This window comes from Hippopotamus amphibius, chromosome 15, assembly GCF_030028045.1.
Source record: "Hippopotamus amphibius kiboko isolate mHipAmp2 chromosome 15, mHipAmp2.hap2, whole genome shotgun sequence".
Lineage (NCBI taxonomy): Eukaryota > Metazoa > Chordata > Mammalia > Artiodactyla > Hippopotamidae > Hippopotamus > Hippopotamus amphibius.
Genome location: NC_080200.1, coordinates 256,671 through 278,064, shown reverse-complemented (window position 1 = coordinate 278,064; position 21,394 = coordinate 256,671). Strand labels below are relative to the sequence as shown.

The 21,394-nt window shown below is 64.2% G+C and overlaps 1 protein-coding gene across 1 annotated transcript; it reads right to left on the bottom strand.

The window, feature by feature from the left end:
- Positions 1 to 193: 193 nt before the first annotated feature.
- On the bottom strand, positions 194 to 19,674 carry HCN2 (hyperpolarization activated cyclic nucleotide gated potassium and sodium channel 2). Its single transcript, XM_057708624.1, has 8 exons — positions 19,055 to 19,674; positions 9,912 to 10,335; positions 8,695 to 8,856; positions 7,587 to 7,805; positions 6,287 to 6,433; positions 2,522 to 2,762; positions 2,171 to 2,335; positions 194 to 858 (listed from the first exon to the last, which is right to left on the bottom strand). The coding sequence occupies exons 1-8, from the start codon at positions 19,672 to 19,674 to the stop codon at positions 194 to 196; spliced, it is 2,643 nt and encodes an 880-aa protein (XP_057564607.1).
- Positions 19,675 to 21,394: the final 1,720 nt, after the last annotated feature.

Below are 21,394 nucleotides of genomic sequence, written 5' to 3'. Positions count from 1 at the left end.
GCCAGGGGCAGGGGCGATGGGGGTGGGCGCAGGGCGATGGGGGGCTCGGCGGGGGCGCTCCCGCCGGCCCGGGCCGCCCGTCCGACGGCTGCTACCTACGTCTCCTTTATGGCTTCCGGGGCGGGCGGCGCGGCTTTGGTCTGGGTGGCGGCCCCGCGCCGGCCGGGCCGGGCCCCGGGGCGGCGCGCGAGGGTCACAAGTTGGACGAGAGGCGTGAGCGCGCGGAGTCCGGCGGGTCGGGGGCGCCGGGCGAGGGCGAGGCCGAGTCCCTGCGGTCCGGGCTGGGCGCGGCGGCTCGGGCGGCGGGCGCGGGCCCCAGGCGCGGCGTGGAGCTGCTGGCCGGGCGCGCCGAGGCCGCGGGGCCGGGGCCGGGCGCGCCGTGGGGCAGCGAGGGCTGCGAGGCGGACAGCGGGCGCGAGGCGCGGCTCAAGCGGCGCGCGGGTAGGGCGGGCCCGGCGCGGGGCGCGGCCGGGGAGGCGGGCGCGCCGCCGTAGGGCGAGGTCCGCGGCGCCCGGGGGCTGGGGGGCGCGCCCTGGGGGCTGGCGGCGGCCGCAGGCCCGGGCCCGGGGGGCGCGAGGCGCGGCGAGCCGAGCGCCAGGGGCCCGACGAGCGGGCGCGCCGCCTGCGGGCAGAAGCTCATGGCCACGGCCTGCTGCAGCGTGGCGATGGCCGAGGCGCCCGGTGGTGGCGGCGGCGGCGGCGGCGGGAAGAGGCCCGCGCGCTGGCCCAGCTCGGCCTGCTGCACCATCTCGCGGTCGTACTTGACGATCTCCTGGATGATGGCGTTCTCCTGGTTGTTGAACACGCCCGAGTTGAGGTCGTGCTGCACCTTGTGCAGCAGGATCGAGTTCTTCTTGCCTGGGGTGGGGGGGGGGGGGGGCGTTAGAGGTGCACGCGCGGAGCACTCTGCGTGCAGCAGGCGGGGATCCGGGCGCCTGCCCTGCGAGCCAGCGCGGGTGGAGCTTCTCTGCGCGCAACCGCCGCCAAGTATCCGCTTTGTATAGGAAGCCGAGCTGCTGCACCTACTGCATACAGCAAGCGCGAACCAGCACTTTCACGTGTAGCAAGCACCTCGAGCCCCTGCTTCATACACAAAGCAGGTTCGAGACACCTGAGTACCGCCAGCATGCGTGGAGCACTTCTTGTGTACAGTGAGCATGTGCTGTGTGCCTGCTGTGTACACAACGCAGGTATCAGACACTCTCTGTACAGCAACACACCCAGGCTCCTGCCTGTACATCGCCGTCATGCGGAATGCCCACCGTATACACAGCAAGCCCGTGTTGAGTGCCTACTGTATACAGCAAGTACATCTACGTGCCTACACCACACAAATATGTTGAACACCCACTGTATAGAGCAAACTGTTAAGTGCCTCTTGTATATAAACATGTTGAGTGCTTTCTGCATACTGGGAAGTCTTCTTTCTAACAGCTGTCTTCCCCACCGCGGCCCACGTTGCTTTCCCAGCCATCCATGGTCTTTATTCCCACACACAGCACCACGGGCCCCTGTCGCCTGACTCCTGCTCCAGGCTTCAGCGGGTCCCCAGCCACTTCTGAGATTCCCCCACCCCCGCCTGCCCTTCTCTTTATCCAGTGCCACCCCCCCCCCCACACACACAGGTCAGTTTCCTCCTGTATACCCACCCTCATAGAATGCACTTCTGCTCAGGTCCTCCCCTGCCCAGGGTCCTCCATGGCTTCCTGGTGCTCCTGACCTACAGTCCACGCACCTTCCTCTACAGCCTGCTGGGCCTCGTGTGCCTGGTCTCCACCTGCCTCCCCCCTGCCCCTCCACCCCGGTTCCCTGACTCCCTGGACTCAGGGTCTCGGCACAGGCTGTATCCACTCCCAGAACGTGCCCTGTCTTTCTGCTGGCATCTGCGTCTCTGCTCGGAGTCACAAGGCAGCCCTGCTGCCACGTCCCCTCTGTTACACGCCTGAGGGCGGCCGCCACATTTACACCTCCTGGCACACAGTAGGTGCTCAAATATCTGCCCAGAGAGCAGAACCACCCATTCCCCCTTCCTTGGGAAACAGGTTGTGTGTGGCTGCGAGAAAGCAGGTTGAGGAATCTGGTCTGGGGACCAGAGGGGCCCTGGGGGTCAGCTGGGCCACACCACCCCCTCCTCAGACTGCCCCCCAGGCTGCCTGCTGGGCCCACTCACCGATGCGGTCCAGGCGGTCAATGGCCACGGTCTCGAAGGCCCGCCGCATCATGGGGTACTCCTCCAGCACCTCGTTGAAGTTGTCCACACTCAGCGAGTAGAGGCGGCAGTAGGTGTCGGCACGCACGCTCGCCGTGCGCCGGCCCCGCGTCAGCAGGCAGATCTCTGCATGCGGCCAGGGGCGGCGTCCTCACTGCTGGGCCGCACCCGATGGCCCTGGCCGACCAGCTGTCCCCGAGGCCCTCCCAGCCAGTGGAACGGTCCAGCCCCCCCCGCCCCCACCCCCCCGGGCTCCCCACCCTGACTCCTGCCTGCGGCCGGTGCGCCCCCCCGCCCCCCGCAGACTCTCACCCCCGAAGTAGGAGCCGTCGGACAGCTTCATCTCCTTGTTGCCCTTGGTGAGCACGCTGACCACTCCGTGCTGGATGAAGTACATCTTCTTGCCAATGGTCCCCTCGCGGATGATGTAGTCGCCCGGCTGGAAGACCTCGAACTTGAGCTTGGTCAGCATGGCCGTGACAAAGTTGGGGTCGGCGTTGGCGAACAGTGGCATCGAGGCCACCAGCTTGCGGCAGTTGAAGTTGACAATCTCCTGTGGGGGTGGGGGGGCCACATGAGGACACACGCTTGCTCCTCCATCTCCCCCTACCTTTGGGAGTGTCGCACCTCCCAGACCCTCAGTCTGTGAAAGGAGCGTCACACTTTGGCCTGAAAGCCAGCATCTTAATAGGTAAACACTGGAGATTTTGCCACCAAAGACGGGATCAAGAAAAGATACCCAAGATTCCCTCCTGTTTAACTCTGTTGGCAATACTGGCTGATGCCGTTAGACATGAAAAGCCATTCGGAGACGTAAGAATTGGAGAGGAAAAAGTAAAACTATCTCTATTAATAGGATTGCCTGAAAAACCCGAAAGAGTCAGTGGAAAATTATAACACGGGAAGTTAGTCAAACTAGGACGTCATCAGGACTTCCCTGGTGGTGCAGTGGGTAAGACTCTGTGCTCCCAATGCAGGGGGCCCAGGTTCAATCCCTGGTCGGGGACCTGAGATCCCACATGCATGCCACAACTAAGGAGCCCGCCTGTCCCAACGAAGATCTGGTGCAACCAAATAAATAGTAAAAGAAAAAAAAAGAAAAAAGTGAATGATTAAAAAAACCAACATGAAAACCCTAGAGACAGAAGTCAGGATGACAGTTATCCTTGGCAAAGAAGCTTCCGTGGGATGGAAATATTCTATGTTTGATGGGGGGGTGGGGGTGCTGCATGGAGGGCCTCACGGGACAGAACGGCCGTTGGATGTGCCCTAATGACAGGCACACGTCAATAAAAAGGAAAGCTTACCTTAAAAAGAAAATCCACAGCTTTTGTACATACAAACAAAAGCCACTCGGAAGAAGACCCCATTTCCACCCACGTTAAGAGCTAAGTAAGACACTATGGCATGACTTGAACAAGACATGTCCAAATGTACGTGAAGAAACGTTGAGAACCCTCCCAAAGGCACAGAAGAGCTGTGAACGCATTGTGTCCTAGCACCGCTCACCATCTTCGAGACAGAAGACGCCCGTTCTCCCCAGGCAGGGGCACAGGTCACAGAGCTCCGTGGAAATGCCTCCTGCTTCTTAATGACCAGGGCTAGTCAAGTTCATTTAGGACAAACGAGCAGAAATAGCAGGAAACCCACGATGGAGAAGAGCAGGGAGGTGGGACTCGTCCCCCAAGACACCAAAACACACCGCGAACCTCTGTGATGCAAACTGTGGGTTTGGCGCACACAGCAGACAGGCGGATGGACAGATGAAAAGTCCAGAAACAGACCCCACACAGGGGACTACCCCTCCCCCACCCCCCAGTCCCGGGACAGCCAGACGGTGCAGCCCCACGGCCGGCAAGCTGGACCCCTCCCCACACCAGATGCCGGGATGAATTCCAAAGGCATCGGGGTCTACATGCAAATAATGAAACTCTGCACGTGTTAGAGGAAAATGTGGGCAAGTTCCTCTAAAACCCGAGTGTGTACAGCAGATATTGTGCACCTGCTGTGTACAGGGAGCATGAATTATATGCCCGCTGCTCACAGAGAGTAGGTATTGAGTACCTACTACATATAGCAATCAGGTGTTGAGCACCTGCTGTGAACAGAAGGCAGACACTGAACACTGTACACTCACTCTGCTCCACAAGCACACATTGAGCAACTACTGTGTACAGCAAGCATACCTGGAGCACCAGATGTACACAGCATAAAGATTCCGCATGTGGGGGGCTTCCTAGGTGGCGCAGTGGTTAAGAATCTGCCTGCCAATGCAGGGGACACAGGTTTGATCCCTGCTCCAGGAAGATCCCACATGCCACGGAGCAACTAAGCCCGTGTGCCAAAAAAAAAACAAAACAAAGATTCCGCATGTGGGAAGGAAAATGCAATAAGCAAAGTTTAAAGACAAATGGCTAAAAAAAAAAAGAAAAAGACAAATGGCTATTGGGATGGAAATTACATCACAACGAGGTAAAGTCCTCCAGGTATAAAGAATTTCTACAGCTGATTCACTCTGTCGTACAGCAGAAACTGGTGCAACAGTATAAAGCAATTATACTCCAATAAAGAGCTTAAAAATAAATAAGAATTTCTAAAAACACGGTTACCAAAGGGGAAAGGGGTGGGGGGAGGGATAGGGGTTTGAGATTAGCAGATACTATATATAAAACGGAAAAACAACAAGGTCCCACCCTGTAGCACAGGCAGCACTGTTCAATACCCTGTAATAAACTGTAACACAAAAGAATGTTTAACTGTGTAAAAGCGTGTACAGACAGGGAACGGAATCACTTCGCTGTACATATTGTAAATCAATTTTACTTCAATTAAAAAAAAAATTTTTTTTCTAAAAACAACAAAAAGACCAAAGTTTCTGTGGGAAAACAAAAGTTGTGGACAGTTCACAGAAAGAGAAATGCAAATAAAAAAGCCCCTGATAGCATGACAACAAGAGAGGCGTGCCTGAGCGGTGCACCCCTCACCTGGGCGTTTGGCACTGTCCCCCAGGGTGTCCCTTGTGGCACCCTCAGGGAATCTGGAAGGACCGCAGGGCCGCGACCCCAACCTCCCCGTCTCCACCCTCTGCCGCGTGCTCCTCCCGCCAAGCAACGCCGCCCCCACCAAGCCCGGAGCTTAGCGCTAGGCACGTGCACGGACACCCAGAGGCCTGCATGCCTTTGTTCTGTATAAAAAGCGGAAAACGGATGGAGAGAGCAGGAGGAAACCAGGTGAAGGGACAGGACAGAAGACGAACATTTCCTGACTATATCTGCTTTTGTAGGTGTGACTTCACATAAACATCTAAGTAATGACCAAACACAGGGTGCCAGGAGCCGGGGCAGGGGCACGGGGCAGTCAGGGCTGGGTGTCCTGCGCAGCCGAGCAGGCCTGGCCGTGGCACTGGGCGGCGGCGGGGTGGCACCGCTCTGAATACCCTCAAACCACAGCACCTGATGCAGTTTACGGTCTGTGAGGTGTTTGTCTGTAAATGAGGGAATGAACGAACATAATTACCAAACACAAACATTTTCAGTGCTGGGGGCCACAGTGCCTGCCTGCTGGGAGGCCCTCACGCTCAGAAGAAACCCCAGCTCCCTGCCGGCCCCTGGCCCCTTCCTCTCCCTCCTCGGGGCCTTGGCCCCGCTGGGCCCCCCACCCCTACCCCAGGCTCACACCCGCCTCTGTCGGAGGCGCCCCAGCCCCCTCCCGCCCGCCCCTCCCCGAGCGCAGGGCAGAGACGCAGCGCCCAGGCACCGCCCGGTGGGGGGCGAGGACGGAACTGTCCCCCACCCACCGAGATACGCTGAAGACCTGAGCCCCGGTGCACGTGAACAGGGCCAGGTTTGGAAACAGGGTCTTTGCAAGTGTGATTGCTTAAGGTGAGGTCGTGCTGCACCCAGTGGCTGGTATCCTCACAGAGGAGGGGACACAGAGACACAGGGAGAGGCCACGTGAAGACGGAGGCAGAGACTGGGCGGGCGCAGCCACAGGGGCCAAGGACCACGGCCACACCAGGAGCGGGGAGGGCAGGGTGCACCCTCCCTGCAGCCTCTGGACGGGGCACCCGCCCCTCACCTCCCGCAGGGGCCCGTTGAGCTCGCCCAGGATGCTGTCCTCGTCGAACATCTTGCCCTGGTAGCGGTGCTCGTAGTAGTCGTGGATCTTCTGGCGGAAGTCGGCCGGCAGCTTGTGGAAGGACATGTACTGCTCCACCTGCTTGTACTGTAACGGGACGGGGCCCAGGTCAGTGCCGCCCCCCCAGCCGCCCAGCCCAGTGGGCCTTGACTTGACTACGACCGTACAGGACACCCAGGGCAATGTGAATTTCAGATAAATGACCCAAATGCCCCGGAGAAGTATATTCTGGACAGGAAGAAAAGTCCTGTGTCCTGAATTTCACTTTTGGGCCACGGCATGTGGAACTTCCGCGACCAGGAGTTGATCCTGTGTCCCCTGCAGTGGACGCGTGGACTCTTAACCACCGGACCACCAGGAAGTCCCCTCCTGAGTTTCACCTGGTAACCCTCCCCCCGCCCCAGTCCCCCCACCGCCCTTAGAGCAGGCTGGACGGGCCCCCACCCCAGTGATCTTTCTAGAAATCAGCCCAGCCCCTCCTGAGCGGGGTAGGGGTGTGGGCACCAGGTGGGGGTGCCAGGCCCTGCTGTCCCCAGGATGCCGCCCCCGGGGCCGCCCCGGCCCTGCTTCCGCCCCCGCCCCGCCTGGCCACAGCTGCCCTGAGCTCAGCGGAACCCGTGACGGCAGGCGGGTGGCGGCACCAGCTCATGTTTGGGTGGGAGGCCGGTGGCTTCCGGACAGCCGGGGCGCCTGGCACCGGGCCCGGCTGACCCGGCCGCCCCGACTGCTGGGCGTTGCTGGGGGGACGGGAGGGGCACTGCTGCAGCTGCCGGGCCAAGGCCAGCCATCGACGAGGACTGCAGGGCCAATGGGGCTGTGTCCCAGGGACCAGAGCACCCTTGGCCTTAGGGAGGGGACACTGAGGCAGAGTGATGCCCAAGGCTGACCTCCAGGAAGGGCTGGCCTGTGGCGGACCCCACAGCCCAGCCCCTCCCGAGACGGCCCAGAGACACCCCCCACCTCGGGAGCCCCGACACTCTGTGGACCGGCCCTGTCCTGTTCCGACCCCCCCGGACCCCGTCCCCTTCCTCGGCCCGTGTCCCCCTCAACCCCTCCTGCCCCGCCCCCTCCAGGCTGCAGGCTTCCTCCCGCCTCAGGGCCCCGCGCCATCTCCCCGTCCTCGGGGAGATGCTGCCCCGCCGAGGGGTCCACCGCCAACCCCAGCCACAGACCCCGCGGGGGCCCCCTGGCCTGTCCTGAGCACGACGCGCGGAGCCGGGGGGACGCGGGGTGCCCCCACCTTCTCCTGGTACTGGCGCCGCGAGGAGTCCAACGACTGGATGAGCGCGGTGGCGTGGCCGATGAACATGGCGTAGCAGGTGGCGCCCACGATCATGCTGAGCATGGTCAGCCAGATGTCCGTCATGCTCTCCGGCGCCTGCCGCCCGTACCCGATGCACAGCATGTGGCTCATGGCCTTGAAGAGCGCGAAGGAGTAGAGCTCGCTCCACGAGTGGTTCTGCAAGGCCGCGGTGGGCGGGTGGGCGGGCGCTCGTGCCCCCCAGGGAGCCCCTTGACCCCCAGGGCCCCGCCTGCCTATCCGCCCCCCCCCACCCCTCACAGACATCAGGTGGTGAGCTCCCTGTGTCCAGAGGCAACCAAGGGAGACTGAGACCCGGGCAGCTGCCATGACATGCACACACGTCACAGCGATTCAGCAGCAGGGCTGGATCTGAAGCCCCCTCCCCTCTTCAGTCCTGGGGAAACTGAGGCTCGGAGGGACCAGAGTCTAGCCTTCGGGGCTCAGGAGCCCCCACCCCTTTGCAGCCTCTGAGGAGAGCGTCTGTGAGGCCAAGAGAACGCGCAAGTCCCAGGGACCCCAGGGAGAGTGAGCTGCGGACACTGAAATCTGATGGGGGGGGATGTGGAGGCATCAGGCAGGACCCCCCTCCTCGTCCTCAGTTGACCCGGCTAGAGGAGGGGGCAGCGGGCCCCGTTCAGGAAGCAGGACCACATGCCTGGGTGTCCAGCCACACAATGAGCTGCCTCAGCCGGGCAGCTGTGCCAGGCGCCGGGCCGGGCGCCCGCGGGTTTTCCCTCCGCGGCCCCCGCGCGCCGACGCCCCCCTGCCCTGCGCCCCGCGAGCTGCGCAGCGGGAGGAGGGCTGTGAACCCTCAGCCCCCGGCCAGGAAGCAGCAGGTGCCAATGCGTCTGCAGGTCTGCTTTCCCACGGCCCGTGACACCACGTTCCCACGTGAGGGCTGTGATGTGAAGCCGAGTTTTAAACACACGCGTGCACATTAGAAAGTGGAGCGGGTCGCAGCACACAGGGGGCAGATGGTGCCACCTCCGGGGGCCGGGCGGCGGGGCGGGGCGGGGCCGGGGCGGGGCCTGGGGGCGGGGCTCACCACCATGCCGTTGATGGACACCCAGCAGTTGCGCGGGAAGTCCTGCAGCATGGGCACCAGGAACTGCAGGCAGCCGTCCCAGTGGCACAGCAGCAGCATCATGCTGATCAGGTTGCAGATGCGCATGACCGCGCTCGCCAGGTCGTAGGTCATGTGGAAGATCTGCGGGCGGGCGCGCGGCGCGCGTCAGGGCCCCGGGCGGTGGGAGGGCAAGCCCCCCAGGCCGCCGCGGTGGCCCCCGCTCCGGAGAGACCGTCGAAGCTCCCGAGACTGGAGCCCGCGGCCCCCGGCCCGGCCGGCCACCCCTGCGCCCCATCTCCGCCGGGCCGGCCGCTCCCCACTCCCAGGACCACCGCCTCCTCCCGGGACCCTGTCCCCCACCCGCTCCCCGCCTCGGAGCCCTGTCGCTGTCCTGGGAAGCGGCGGCGACTCTGAGCCCACGTGGTGGCCACGGGGCTGCAGAAGTCAGGCCGCTCAGTCCAGAGGCGGGGCCGAACTTGGGGGGAGAGAGGCCTGATGTCACCTCTCTGAGCCTCAGTTTCCCGGTTGCCCACAGGGCTGTGGAGTCCGCCTCTTACAGGGCAGAAGGAAGGGAAGGGGTGAGGTTGTGTCCAGGGTTCATGCTGCTAACGCAGGGAGATGGACTCGACGACGGGTGATGACTTAGAGGGCTGGGACGGGGAAGGAGGGGACACCGGGATATATGTACAAATACAGCTGATTCACTTTGTTGTACAGCAGAAACTGGCACAACACTGTAAAGCAATTATACTCCAATAAAGAGCTTCAAAAAGAAAAAAGGGTCCATGTTGCCCTCCTTCTGACCCCACCCCACCCCGGCTCCACCAGGTAGAGGCTCCTGTGACAACACCCTGTGCCTCCCCCCCCCACTCAGGCCCAGGTTCCACCCCCAAGGTTCCTGGGCCCCTGGCTGCAGTCCCTGTAACTCCGCCCAGTGCCGCCACCCAATCACCTCGCTCGTGTGCCGATTTCCCTGCCTGTCCTCCCGTGACCCCGCCCCTGGACCCTGGTCGCCCCCCCAGGAGCCCCCCATCGTGGCCCCGCCTCTTTGTTCCTGGTGCCCCCTGCCCCCTCCCGCAGCCGCGGCCGGGTCCCGTCACGGCATCCTCGCCCCCCACCCCCCCGTCCCTGCATCCCAGCCCCGCTCCAGCGCATCACGGAACCACAGGGCGCACACGCGCCTCCGCCGCGCTCACCTCCTCCCACTGGTGGATGTAGCGGATGAGGCGCGACAGGCGCAGGAGGCGCAACAGGCTCAGGATCTTGGTGAAGCGCACGATGCGCAGGGCGCGCGCCGTCTTGTAGACCTCGGAGTCGATGCCCTTCTCCACGATGAGGAAGATGTAGTCCACGGGGATGGAGGACACGAAGTCCACCACGAACCACGTGCGCAGGTACTTCTTCTTGATCTTCTCGGGGTCCAGGATGATCTCCGTGTTGTCCTCGATCACGATGCCCGTGCGGAAGTTCAGCACCAGGTCCATGAGGAAGAATGTGTCCGAGACCACGTTGAACACGATCCACGGGGCCGTGGTCTCGTCCTTGAAGAAGGTGATGCCCACGGGGATGATGACGAGGTTTCCCACCATGAAGAGCAGCATGGTGAAGTCCCAGTAGAACCTGGGGGCGAGGCGCAGCGGCTCACGCTCCGCTAGTGCGCGGGGCGCCCCGCCGAGCCCACCTGCCGCCCGCGCGCACGCGCCTGCCTTCGAGGCCCAGCCCAGCGCTCGCCTCCGCCGCCAAAGCTGAGACTCCGGCCCCGGGTCGCGGCTGGTGTGGACCCCGCCTCCAGGGAGCCCTCCCACGTCCCAGACAGCACCCACTGCCGGCTAGGCTCCTCCAGCCCGGGTCCCTCTCGCTGGCCTAGCCTGACACTCTCTCCTTGAAGAAGCTGGAGACCTGGCAGAGCCCAAGAGGCCGCTCAAAAACGGATGAAATGTTTCCCAGGACCGAAAGGGTCCAACGTGCCTGGCACAAGGCTGGCATCCAAAAAGCACTGGGTTCGAGCCGGGAGGGGGAGGCAAGCGGAGGCGCTGGAGGAGCGGGGCGGGGGTGGGGGGATGTTGGCGCCAGGAGTGTTGACGGGCTGGGTCACGGGGGCCTGCAGGTGCTGGGTGCTGCAAGTACCGGACAGGCACAGCTTGGCCTCCAGATGCAGGACCCCCGCCCTGGCCAGACTTCCCGTGGGGCGCTGGCCGTCCATCCATTTCAGAAAGCACCTTGGGGGGGGCAGGGGCAGGTCGGCAGGGAGAAAGAAGAGGCCAAGGCCTGGTGGCAGAGTACAGGGCCAGGCGGCGGAGGAACCAGAGTGACGGGACTTGGCCACCGCTTGGACACTTCATGTGATACACACGCCTGAAAAGGGGATGACTGGTTGCTTCCATTGCCACACACAGCCCCGGACCCATACAGATCCCCAAGGTCAATTCCAAAATTCCACCCCGGGGAATTCTGTGCTGTCAGAAAAAGGCCCGTCCGTTTGAGGAATATCTATCAATGGCTGGGCACGGTGTCCAGCATTTACCCATGAGGACAGACACACGCAGCAAAGGCCACATGGAGAGAGGCCCAGCCCTGCAGCCGTCGAGAAAACAGGGATCAGGACTACTGCAAGGGAAAACTGTCGGTTCCTCAAAAAGTGAAAGTTACCCTGTGGCCCCACAATTCCACGCCTATTCCTTCATCCAAGGGATTCAAAGCAGGGACTCACACAGACGCTTGTACACCAGTGTCCACAGCTGCACGATTCACAATGGCCAGAAGGTGGACACAACCCAAAAGTCCATCAATGGATGAACATACAAACAGGACGCGTCCCTCCACACACGGGAGCATCCCTCAGCCACGGAAAGGAGAGAAGCCCCGACACGCGCGACCACGCGGACGGACCCTGAGGACACGAGGCTCAGGGAGAGACGCAGACACAGGAGGACACACAGGGCGTGAGTCCACGGGTGGGAAACGTCCAGAACAGGCAGCTCCACAGACACAGAGAGCGGGTTCCTGGTTGTCAGGGGCTGGGGAGTTTCTGTTTGGGAAGAGAAAAAAGTTCTGGCGAAGGATAAGGGTGATGGGTGCACGACCTTGTGAATGTACTTAATGTCGCTTGAATGCACGCTTTTAAATGGCTAAGGGTCAAATGTTATATTTATGCTAACATATATGTATCTAAAGAGAAAACCTCCGAGGCCCAGTGTCTCAGTGATGAGTAGATGCTCCAGACTGGGGTCTGAGCCCACACTCCTGTCTAGATTCAGACAAAGGAGGGTCTCAAATTCCAAACAGTCAATCGTTTGATTTTGCCCTTCATGGTGCAGGGAGAGACGCCCACCCCGACGTGAATTTGCCGGTCTCTCCCACAGGCCCGGCGCCCTCCCCATCATGGCCCAAGTCCCCATGTCCTCTTGGAGAAGGCTCTAGCATGTGTATGCAGGACAGGGCCGGGGGACCCTCACAGCCTACCACTCCCTGGGTTCCTCCTGGATGGACAGAAGAAGAGACTAAGGTTCCCAGGGGCTGGAGGGACTGTCCCAAATTAGCACAAATAAACAGAAAGCTGTAAACCCCATGGCTGGCTTGGCTGCACGAAGCTCCCTGTTTCGGGAGCCACCGTGAATTGGCTCTGTTTTGAGCAGCCCTTCGAGGGAAGAGCTACAGCACCGTGCCTGCCGGGTGACCCCGGCCTTCCACTTCGGGGAACTGATCCCAAGGAAATCGTCCAAGAGGAAGAGAGAAAAATTTAAAAGTGATTTGTAACAAGATGTTCACGGCAGCTCAGTCTGCGAGAGCCAAGGCTGGAAGGCACCCAACGTCTAAGACTGTGGTGACAGCAGTCAGACCTGGCTCCCGCCCACTGGCAGGTGTGACCTTGGGCAGGTCCCGCCATATCCTGGGGACCTCAGACTCCTCCTCTGTCCATCCGGAGGAGCCCAGGGAGTGGCAGGCTTTGGGGGTCCCGGCTCTGTCCGCCCACACATACTGGAGCCTTCTCCCAGTGGCCGTGGGGACTCCAGCAATGATGGGGAGAGCTCAGGAAACCCACCTTGGGGTGCGGATGGAGACCTTGAGAGCTGAAAGGGTCCACGTGATCGGGGTGAGTGTTAACGGCAAAACCAAATGACTGCTCAAAATTCAAGACCTCCCTTTGCCTGAATCCAGACAAGGCGTCGGGTCTCAGACCTCTGATCTGGGGCACCCGCTCATCTTCAAGACCCCCCGGACGCAGCCCCCACCTGGCTGAGCAGCTGCACCTGCCTGCTCCCTGTCTCCACCCCCAGGGCATCCACGGAAGAGCTCCTGCAAGTGGGCGGGAGGAGGGGAAACCGAGGCCTGGAGCAGAGGATGCAGCCCCTCTCGCCTGCCTGCCCCCTTGTGCTGTGCAGCCCGGGGCTAATCACTGTCCTTCTCTGAGCCGCAACACTTCATCTGCCCAATGCTGGCGGCCCCTCTGGCATCAGGCTGCCCCAGAGGCCCCTGGGACCCAGAGGCCCCTGGGACATGGTCGGGCTGCAGGGGCCTGGGGCAGTCAGCCCACAGCTACCCAGGGCCTTCGGGGACAGTAATGAAACCCGGTATTGAAAAGCCCTCCCTGACAAACAACAAGTCCCATCGGGAAACACTCAGATCCTGGTTCCTGCCTGTGCCCGGAGAGGAACTGGGCCCTGAGAGACTGGCGAGGCCGGGGCTCCCGGTGGGTGAGGAGCTGGGGTCTCAGCAGCGATGACCCCCGGTGCCCTGTGGACAGGACAGCCTGGAACCCGCTCCCGGGCTCCGCACCCACGCGGCTCTGATGTCGGGGGGCCCCCGCCGTGAGCCCAGCTCCGGCAGCCCTTCTCTCTGCGCAGATGGAGAAACCGGGGCTGGAAGTGGTCACGTGACGGAACCCAGGTGGCCAGGCCTCCAGGCCAGAGCTCAGGACCACACTGTCCCCCTCCCGTCTCCAGCACTCGGGCCCCTCCTTCAATTCTGGAAGCTGCTAAGCAGCCGTGTTCTTCCAGGCCCGGGCAGGGCAGGGCCGGGTGAGGGGCAGGGGTGGCCTGAGAGCTGGAAGCAGCCGGTCAGAGGTGCGGGGAACAAGGGCAGCCGCTCTCTCCTTTCGGGGTCGGAGAACCAAGAGCCAGGCAGGAAGCAGTCCAGGAATGACGGGCCGGATCGGGCAAATCCCAGGGGATTAGGGGCCGGACGTTGCCGATTAAGGACGAACTGGGGATGGAGGATGAGGGCCCGAGCGCTCAGATGTGAGTTACAGACCCCAGGCAGGTGTCAGGGATCGGGAAACAGAGACTCCTGCAGGGGAAGATCCCCGGGTGATCCCAACACAGGGCCACCTGTGTGCCAGGCCTGGGGGACACGTGGTGACCAGACAGACCCAGCCCTCCCTCGGGCCCCCAGTCCAGGGGGGAGACAGGCATTCCACACAGACAGATAAATGAGTGGCATGCTTCAGAGGGGCCGCTTTAGCCAGGGTGAGCCAGGAGGGCTTCTCAGAGGAAGTGGCGTGTGGGTGGGTGATGGAGAAGGGCCGCTAGGCAGAGTGTGGGGCACTGCACCCCGGGCCAGTGGAACAGCAGGTGCGAAGGTCCTGTGGCTGCACAGCGTTTGCCTTTTGCGGCAGCCAGGAGGCCTGGGGCTGGAGCAGGGTTGTGAAGGGAGGTGAGAAGGGATGCGAGGGGATGGGAGCCGGGCTCTGCAGGGCCACGGAGGCCATGGCGGGTTTGCAGTGAGAAGGACAAAGGGAATCTTGAGACGCCCCTGCCGGCCGCTGGAAGGCCAGGAAGGGGCAGAGGGCGGAGTCCAGGCAGGCGGTGGGGAGGCCTGTACTCTTCGCATTTGGGGTGGGCTTGCTGGCGGGGTAAGTGAGGCAGGGCCTGTCCTGAGCCAGTGGGCAGCTGAGGAACGCCCCCCGGTGTCCCCCTCGACCCCCAGGCCATGCACAGGCCCTGGATGTTGAAACAGGGCGTGGGGGTGTGGAGTTTTTCAAGCAGAAACTCCAAAGTCTGGCAAGAAACCCCCGGAGCGAGGAGAGGGGCCTCAGCCACCTGGGGCCCGGGTCCCTCACAGGAGCCACGGAGCTTCCTTCCTCCCAGCAGGTGGCCCTGAGCCTCCGTCCTCCCCCCTGGGAAGTGGGCGTGCCCACCGCCCCCTCCTCTGGGTGCCTTCAAGCTGGATCCTGAGCCAGGGAAGCTCTGGCCCTGCCTCTTGCCCCACCCCCTACTCGGGATAATTCAGGGTTTACTCTTATGAGCTGATGCGTCCTGATCTACCGCTGATCCGTAGGGCCATCTGGGGCGGGGGGGAGGCCTCCGGCCCTGTTGGACCTTCAGGCCAGCCCCCCCACCCCACCCCAGGCCCTCAGGGACCCCAGAGGGTGTCACCCAGATACAGGTCAGCATACACCAGCCCCGGCTTTGTCTACACTCCGCTGAGGACCAGGAAAGGGACCCACGTCTCTTCCCCGTGCATACCAGGCCTCCCGGCAGCACACAGTTCGGGGACCCTGAACTGAAATGCAGCAGCAGCAGCAGGAGAGACTCAGGTCAGACCTCAGAAGCACTTACAGACTCAGGAACGGGATGAAAGGCCATGGAAAGCCACCTGCCCACACTCTCTCTAGGGAGATGAGGCCTCTGCCCCCCGGACCTGCCCAGGCTCCCACGCGGCCACGGCGGCATTGGCCACCAAGTGACCACCAACCGAGGAGGTGGAGGAAGTGGAGGGGCAGGTGGACAGCCCAGAACAGGAAGCGGGAGTCACAGCCGGGCCCCGCGGGGGCCACCCATTCCCGGGGCACTGCCCGGCCACCCCTCGCCCCTCCAAGCTCTCCTGCTTCACACAAGCCCCTCTGTCTGGCCTCTAGCATCTGGGGTGGCCAGGTGAAGGGAACAGGAATTAACTGTATTTCTTTTTCACACATTTTGGGGACAGAAGACCCTGCCAGGGCCCCAGGACCTCGGGGAGGTGGTGGCCCGGGCTGTGACCCTCCCAGCAGGCCCCTGGGCCGCTCTCCCTGCTTTGCTCTGGGGTGGTCTTCATGCTGCTTCTGACTCAGGAATGGACCTCAGGGTGCAAAGGAGGAAAACCAAGCCTCCTGAGCCTGAACTCTTCTATGTCTGGGCACCAGCTCCCGTGCTGTCCACGGCCCCGTGAAGAAGTGAAGACACACCTCAGGAAGGGTGGGAGCTGGTCCAAAGCTGCCAGGAAACAGGGCTCACGACCTGCCTGGCCTCCCTGCCACCCACTCGTGCCCCGCCGTGGGTTCCCAAATCGCCCTGGGCCCCCGCCACGTGCAGGCCCCCTGACGCTGTGGTGGGGGGCGGGGGGTGAGAGGCAGGTGAGCACATCAAGGGAAACAGGCCACTTCCGAGCGCGTGGGCGGTCCGGGCTTGACTCGGATGGAGAGGAGTGGGGTGCACCTCGCATTTGGGGAAACGGAGGCAGGAAAGCCCAGCCTGGACGTCAGGCCATGCACAGGGGGCGCGGGCCTCGCCGCAGGCTGCCCCAGCCCCTCCGCAGCCCAGCCCGAACATCGCGCTCCCGCCCCCTGGACTCTGTCTTGGTCACCTTCCTCAAGAGCCCGTCTCCCCGAGGCCTCTGCAGACACTCGCCCTCCCTGGAAGCCCACGTGGCGCGAGCAGCGAGGTGTGGCCGGGGCTGCTCCGGTTCACCAAACACGGATTGTCCTGTCCTGCGGGCCAGGCAGGTGCCGGGCCCATGTGAACGAACTTGTAGCTCAAGAAAGTGGAGAGGTCATGGCCCTGGGTGGGACCTGGGGCTGGTGTGGGCCTCAGTCTCACCACCCTGCTTCCCTTTTAAATCGTGTCCAGGGCTCACCAGCAGGGATGGTGTCTGCACCATCAGGTCATGAGGACAAACGGACCCAAGTGTGGACAAGCAGACCCAGAAAGGCCCCTCCCCACTGCTCCGAGAGCGGTTCTTCAATCGAACACACGCGAACACAGAGGTGACCCACGGCTCCCCCGGGGGAACCCCCTTATCTTGAACAATTCCCTGGATGTCTTTTTCCTCCGGTTTCTTCTTGGCCTGGACAGGACAGGGCGAGAGGCCAGCTTGCCTGATAATCTGAAGTGTAGACGCAGGGGCCAGCCTGCCCAAGCGTGAATTCCCACTCTGCCAGGGACCAGCTGTGTGGCTCTGGGAAAATGACTTTATTTCTCTGTGCCCCCCTCTCCTCGCTTGTAAGTTTGGGGTAGCTACGGCAGCCACCTCACAACCGACGTGCGGATTGGGTCTATATATATATTTTTTTTTAATTAATAAATTTATTTTTTATTTTTGGCTGCATCAGGTCCTCTGCCCTGGCACGTGGCCTCCTCGTGGCAGCCCACAAGCTTCTCTCTAGTTGTGGTGCGCGGGCTCTGTAGTTGTGGCACGTGGGCTTCGTTGCCCCAAGGCATGTGGGATCCTAGTTCCCCGACCAGGGATCGAACCCATGGTCCCTGCATTGGAAGGCAGATTCTTAATCGCTGGACCACCAGGGACGTCCCTGGATCTATATTTTTAAGGTGCTCTGGCCCAGGAGGCGGTCAGGAAGCACTGCTCCTAACATGCGCTCGGGAGTCTGTGTCCATATTGGATCTGAGGGGTCTAGAAGCGTTCCCAAAACATGGGGGGGGGGGGGTTGTAGAGGCCCCGCAGCACCCGAGCTTGGCAGGATCTTAAGGTTTTACTCTGATTAGCCCAATGAGTCCCAGCTACAGGCCACGTGCACCCCTCCCTCGCCCCCACCCCGTTGCTCACCCCCAGTTTACAATGTGTCAGCCCAGGGACCCACGGGCAACTGTGCTGGACGGGCGTAGGCATGGGGCCACCCGGCTCCTTCTCCCAGCACCCCCACCCCTTCTGCAGCTGAGTGCAAGCCCAGGGCCACCCACAGCCCCAGAGATGCAGCCGGCAGATGTGCTGGAGGGGACGGGGAATGGCTACTTTCCGCAGCCACCGCCCCCTGCCCGCGTGGCCCCCACGTCCCCTTCCAGCCAGCTGGCGTGAGCCCCCATTCACAGGGGGGCCAGGCGGGCTGGGGAGCCCTGGAGTCAAGTCCATTCCCATTTCACAGACTGGAACTCTCTACAGAGGGAAGGCTGCATGCACCTCCTCTGTCCCTAACCTGTGTGCCCCTGGGCCTCCGTTTCCCCAGTTGTCAAGGGCAGGGGCTGCGGAAGGGCCAAGGAAAGGGAGAGTCCCACAGGCCCCCTTTCCCAGCTCTGGGGGTCCAGGAGCAAGTAGAGACCTCCGACCTCGGAGCCCAGGCCTGGGGGAGGGGAGACCCGCGGCGTCCTAGGATCCGGACGCCGTTGGGCTGCTGTCCGTGGTGCTGAAACCGTGCCCTCCCTGAGGGCCATGGCCTGGAGGCCTGGTGGGGGGGGGCACATAGACCCTCTGGACCCCAACTCACACACCCCCGCCACGGGCACATCGCCTCACACACACACCATGTACACATCTCACATCCACTGCCCACCGATGCACACCCGCCCCTCCCCCCATCTCTCCCCAACACACACCGGGATCCGCCTCGCAGACACACCCCTCCAGAGCACGCGACCCTCGCCCCCAGGACCCCCGCCCCCCGCAGGCACATGCTCGTGACCACACACATGGCATCGTTCACACTCGCAGGCCACACAGCGCACGCCCGGGAACAGAACTGCAAACAGGCGCGGCGTGACCCTGCTCCGGCCCTGCTCTGAGGCTTTCCACGCACCAACCGGCTTCATTCGCATCAGCATCTACACAACCGCTGCCACCTGGGCACGGCACAAGCACGCGCGGCTGACCCTGCTCCGGGCCTCGCTCCGAGCCTTTCCAGGCACCAACCGGCGAAATTCACATCAGCATCGCAACCACTGACCCCTCGGCACACCACCCAGCCGCGGCTCAGAGAAGACACGGCCCGCACGCTCAGCGCCCCCTCCTCGCTCAGCACCCAGGCCCAGGGACCCGGGACGCGCCCGCCTGCGGCAATGGGGGCGCAGGGGGAGGCCGCGGGAGCCGGCGCGCCCGCTTCACCCTCTCTCCGCCCGCCTCTGCGGGGCGCGTCCTTCCCGGGCGCCCTTCCTTCCTCCCTCCTTCCGCTGCGCCGCCTCCCCGGTGCCCACGTTCCCCTCTATTCGTCCTCTCCGCCCCTCCGCGCTCAGACCCTGGTCCCGCGGCCCGTGCCGCGCGCCCACCCGAGGGACGGGGCGCGTGCCAGGCTGCGTGGGAGGGGGCGCGCCGGGGCCAGGGCCCCTCCGCGGGCGGGCGCCGGACGCGGCCGAGGTCGCCGCGGGGCCCCGAGGTCCGCGCGCCCCGCCCTCCGCAGAGACCCCCGGGGCGGCCGTACCTGAAGTCGCTGTACGGGTGGATGATCCAGGCCCCCGCCGACTTGACGCGCTCCTGCTCGCGCTCCACGGCCTTCTGGCTGCCGAACATCCGCAGCGAGAACTTGTTGACGCCCGGCTGCAGGAGCGCGCCGAACTGGCGCTGCAGGAAGCTGGCCTGGCTGCCGCGCGGCTCCCCCGCCGGGCCCGCCTCCTCGCTGCCCGCCTCGTCCGCCGGCCCCGGCCCCGGCCCCGCCGCCGCCGCCGCCCCGCGGCGCGAGAACGACACCTTGGGCCCCCGCGCCGGGCCCTCGGGCCCCGCGGGGCTGCACTGCGGCTCGCCGCGCCCGCACTCGCCGTTCGGGCTGCCCTTGGCCGTGCCCGCCGCGCCCGGCGTGCCCGGGGTGCCCGGGCGGCCGCACGAGCTGTCTCGGCTGCGGAGCCGGGCCCGCGGGCCGCCCTCGCCCGCCGCCTCCGGGGCCGCCGCCTCGGTGCGGGGCGCCTGCGGAGGGGGCGCCGGCCCGGGGCCCGGGGGGGGCGCGGGCGGCGGCGGCTGCTGCTGGGGGGGCGCGGGCGGCGGCGGCGGCGCGGGGGTCGCGCCCGGGCTCTCCCCGGGCCGCCCGCCGCCCCCGCGCGCGTCCATGGCGAGGCGGCGCCGGGCAGTGCGGAGCGGAGCCGCCGCCGCCGCCGCCGGCCCGAGCCCGAGGGAGGGGGGGAGGCGGGGGGAGGGCGGGGCGGAGCCGCGGGGGGCGGGGCCGCGGGCGGGGGGCGGGGCGGAGGCGGGAGCCCCTCCTCTGCCCGCGCCCACTCGCCGCGCTCCCCGCCCCGGCCTCGCGCCCGGGAAACCGAGGCCTCCGGGTCGGGGGCGGCCCAAGGTCGTGCGGCTCGAGGCCTCGGAGACCCGATCAAGCCTAGCCCCGGGGGTGGGGGGGGGAAACTGAGGCCCGCCAAGCAGAAGGACGCGCCCAAGGTCACCGAGCCCAGCGGCGGGGCCGGGCCTCCGCGCGCGACCTTGGCGAGGGGCCTTCTGCCGGCGCCTCGGCTCTCCTCTGACCGGAGCGCACGGCGGGGCGGTAACCACTGACGCTGGGGCTTGGAGACGTGGAGCCGCCCCCGTACCAGCCTCCATTCTTTCCGTAGGTTTGAGAATTTACATAATAAAAGGCCGCAGGAGCCCTTGCTGTGTCACTTGAGACCCTGCGCAGGGACCCCTGGGGAAGTGGTGTGGGGGGAGGGGCCACGTGGGTCAGGCCCGGAGTCTCCAGGTCCCACGGTGGTCCCCCTCTCCCCCACCTCCCGCATCTGAGGACGCTGAGGCCAAATTGGGCCAATAGGAAGAGCCGCCCAAGGGGGCTGTGGGTCCGCACCTTCAAACGGGGCCCTTTGGGGGGTGGGGTCTCCCAAAAGGCTGGTGGGCTTTAAAGTGGGGAAGTGCCCCCGGTCACACGGGCGCCCAGGGTCAGCCACGCCTTCCCACCGGAGGCCCACGTGTGAGCCCCGCCCGGCTGCCCCACTTCTCTGCCCCTTGGGCTCAGGCCACAGCCAGCCCAGGCCCCTAGGCCCCAGATCTGGGAGAACACTTGAGGCTCTGCTTCTGGGGCCGGAGCCAGGCTGGGGGGTGATTCCTAGAGTTACGTGACATGGGCCCCAAGCCCGGGACTCTTCCTAGCCTCTGGTCCCCACTCCAGCTCAATCAGCGTCCTGCACAAAGGAGAGACAGGCAGCAGAGGTGAGGAAGGACCTGGAGGAAGGGGGGGAGGGGCGGAGGAACACCGCGGCCTCCAGGGACCCTCCGCCCTTAGCACGTGCAGCACGTAGCACCCCAGGTCATACTGGGTGCCTCCACCCACCTGGAGGTCAGGACCAGGAGCGTGGAGAGGTGACCTGTCCCTGCACACAGCAGAAGGGACTCAACAGGGATTGAGGGATGGGCCCATTTGGACCAGGCGTGGGCTGAGCTGGGCCACCTCGTGTCCCCTTCCAGACTGTCCTGAGCCCTGGGGGGCCTCCCAGGGGGCCACCTCTGCTGTGCCCTCAGACAGATGGGTGGACGGGCTGGGCCGCCGTCTGTCCCGAGCCCGCGCGCGAGAGGCTGGGAGGGCAGCAGTGTTGGCAGTGCCAGGCTGCGGCCCGCCGAGGCAGATGTGTGTTCCCACTGAAGGGGGAGCTTTCATGCTCGCCCCGGGGAGATGTCAGTCTGGGCAGGCCGCCAGAGCCCCGGGGCGCTCGGCTGAGAGCAGGGAGGAGGTGGACCACAGCCCAGCCCGGGGACCCACCAGGCCTGCAGAGGCAGGAGAGGCAGAACCGCACCCCTTCCCCAAGGACCTGCCTGGACCTGCGAGTCCCAGAGGACAAGGGGGTCC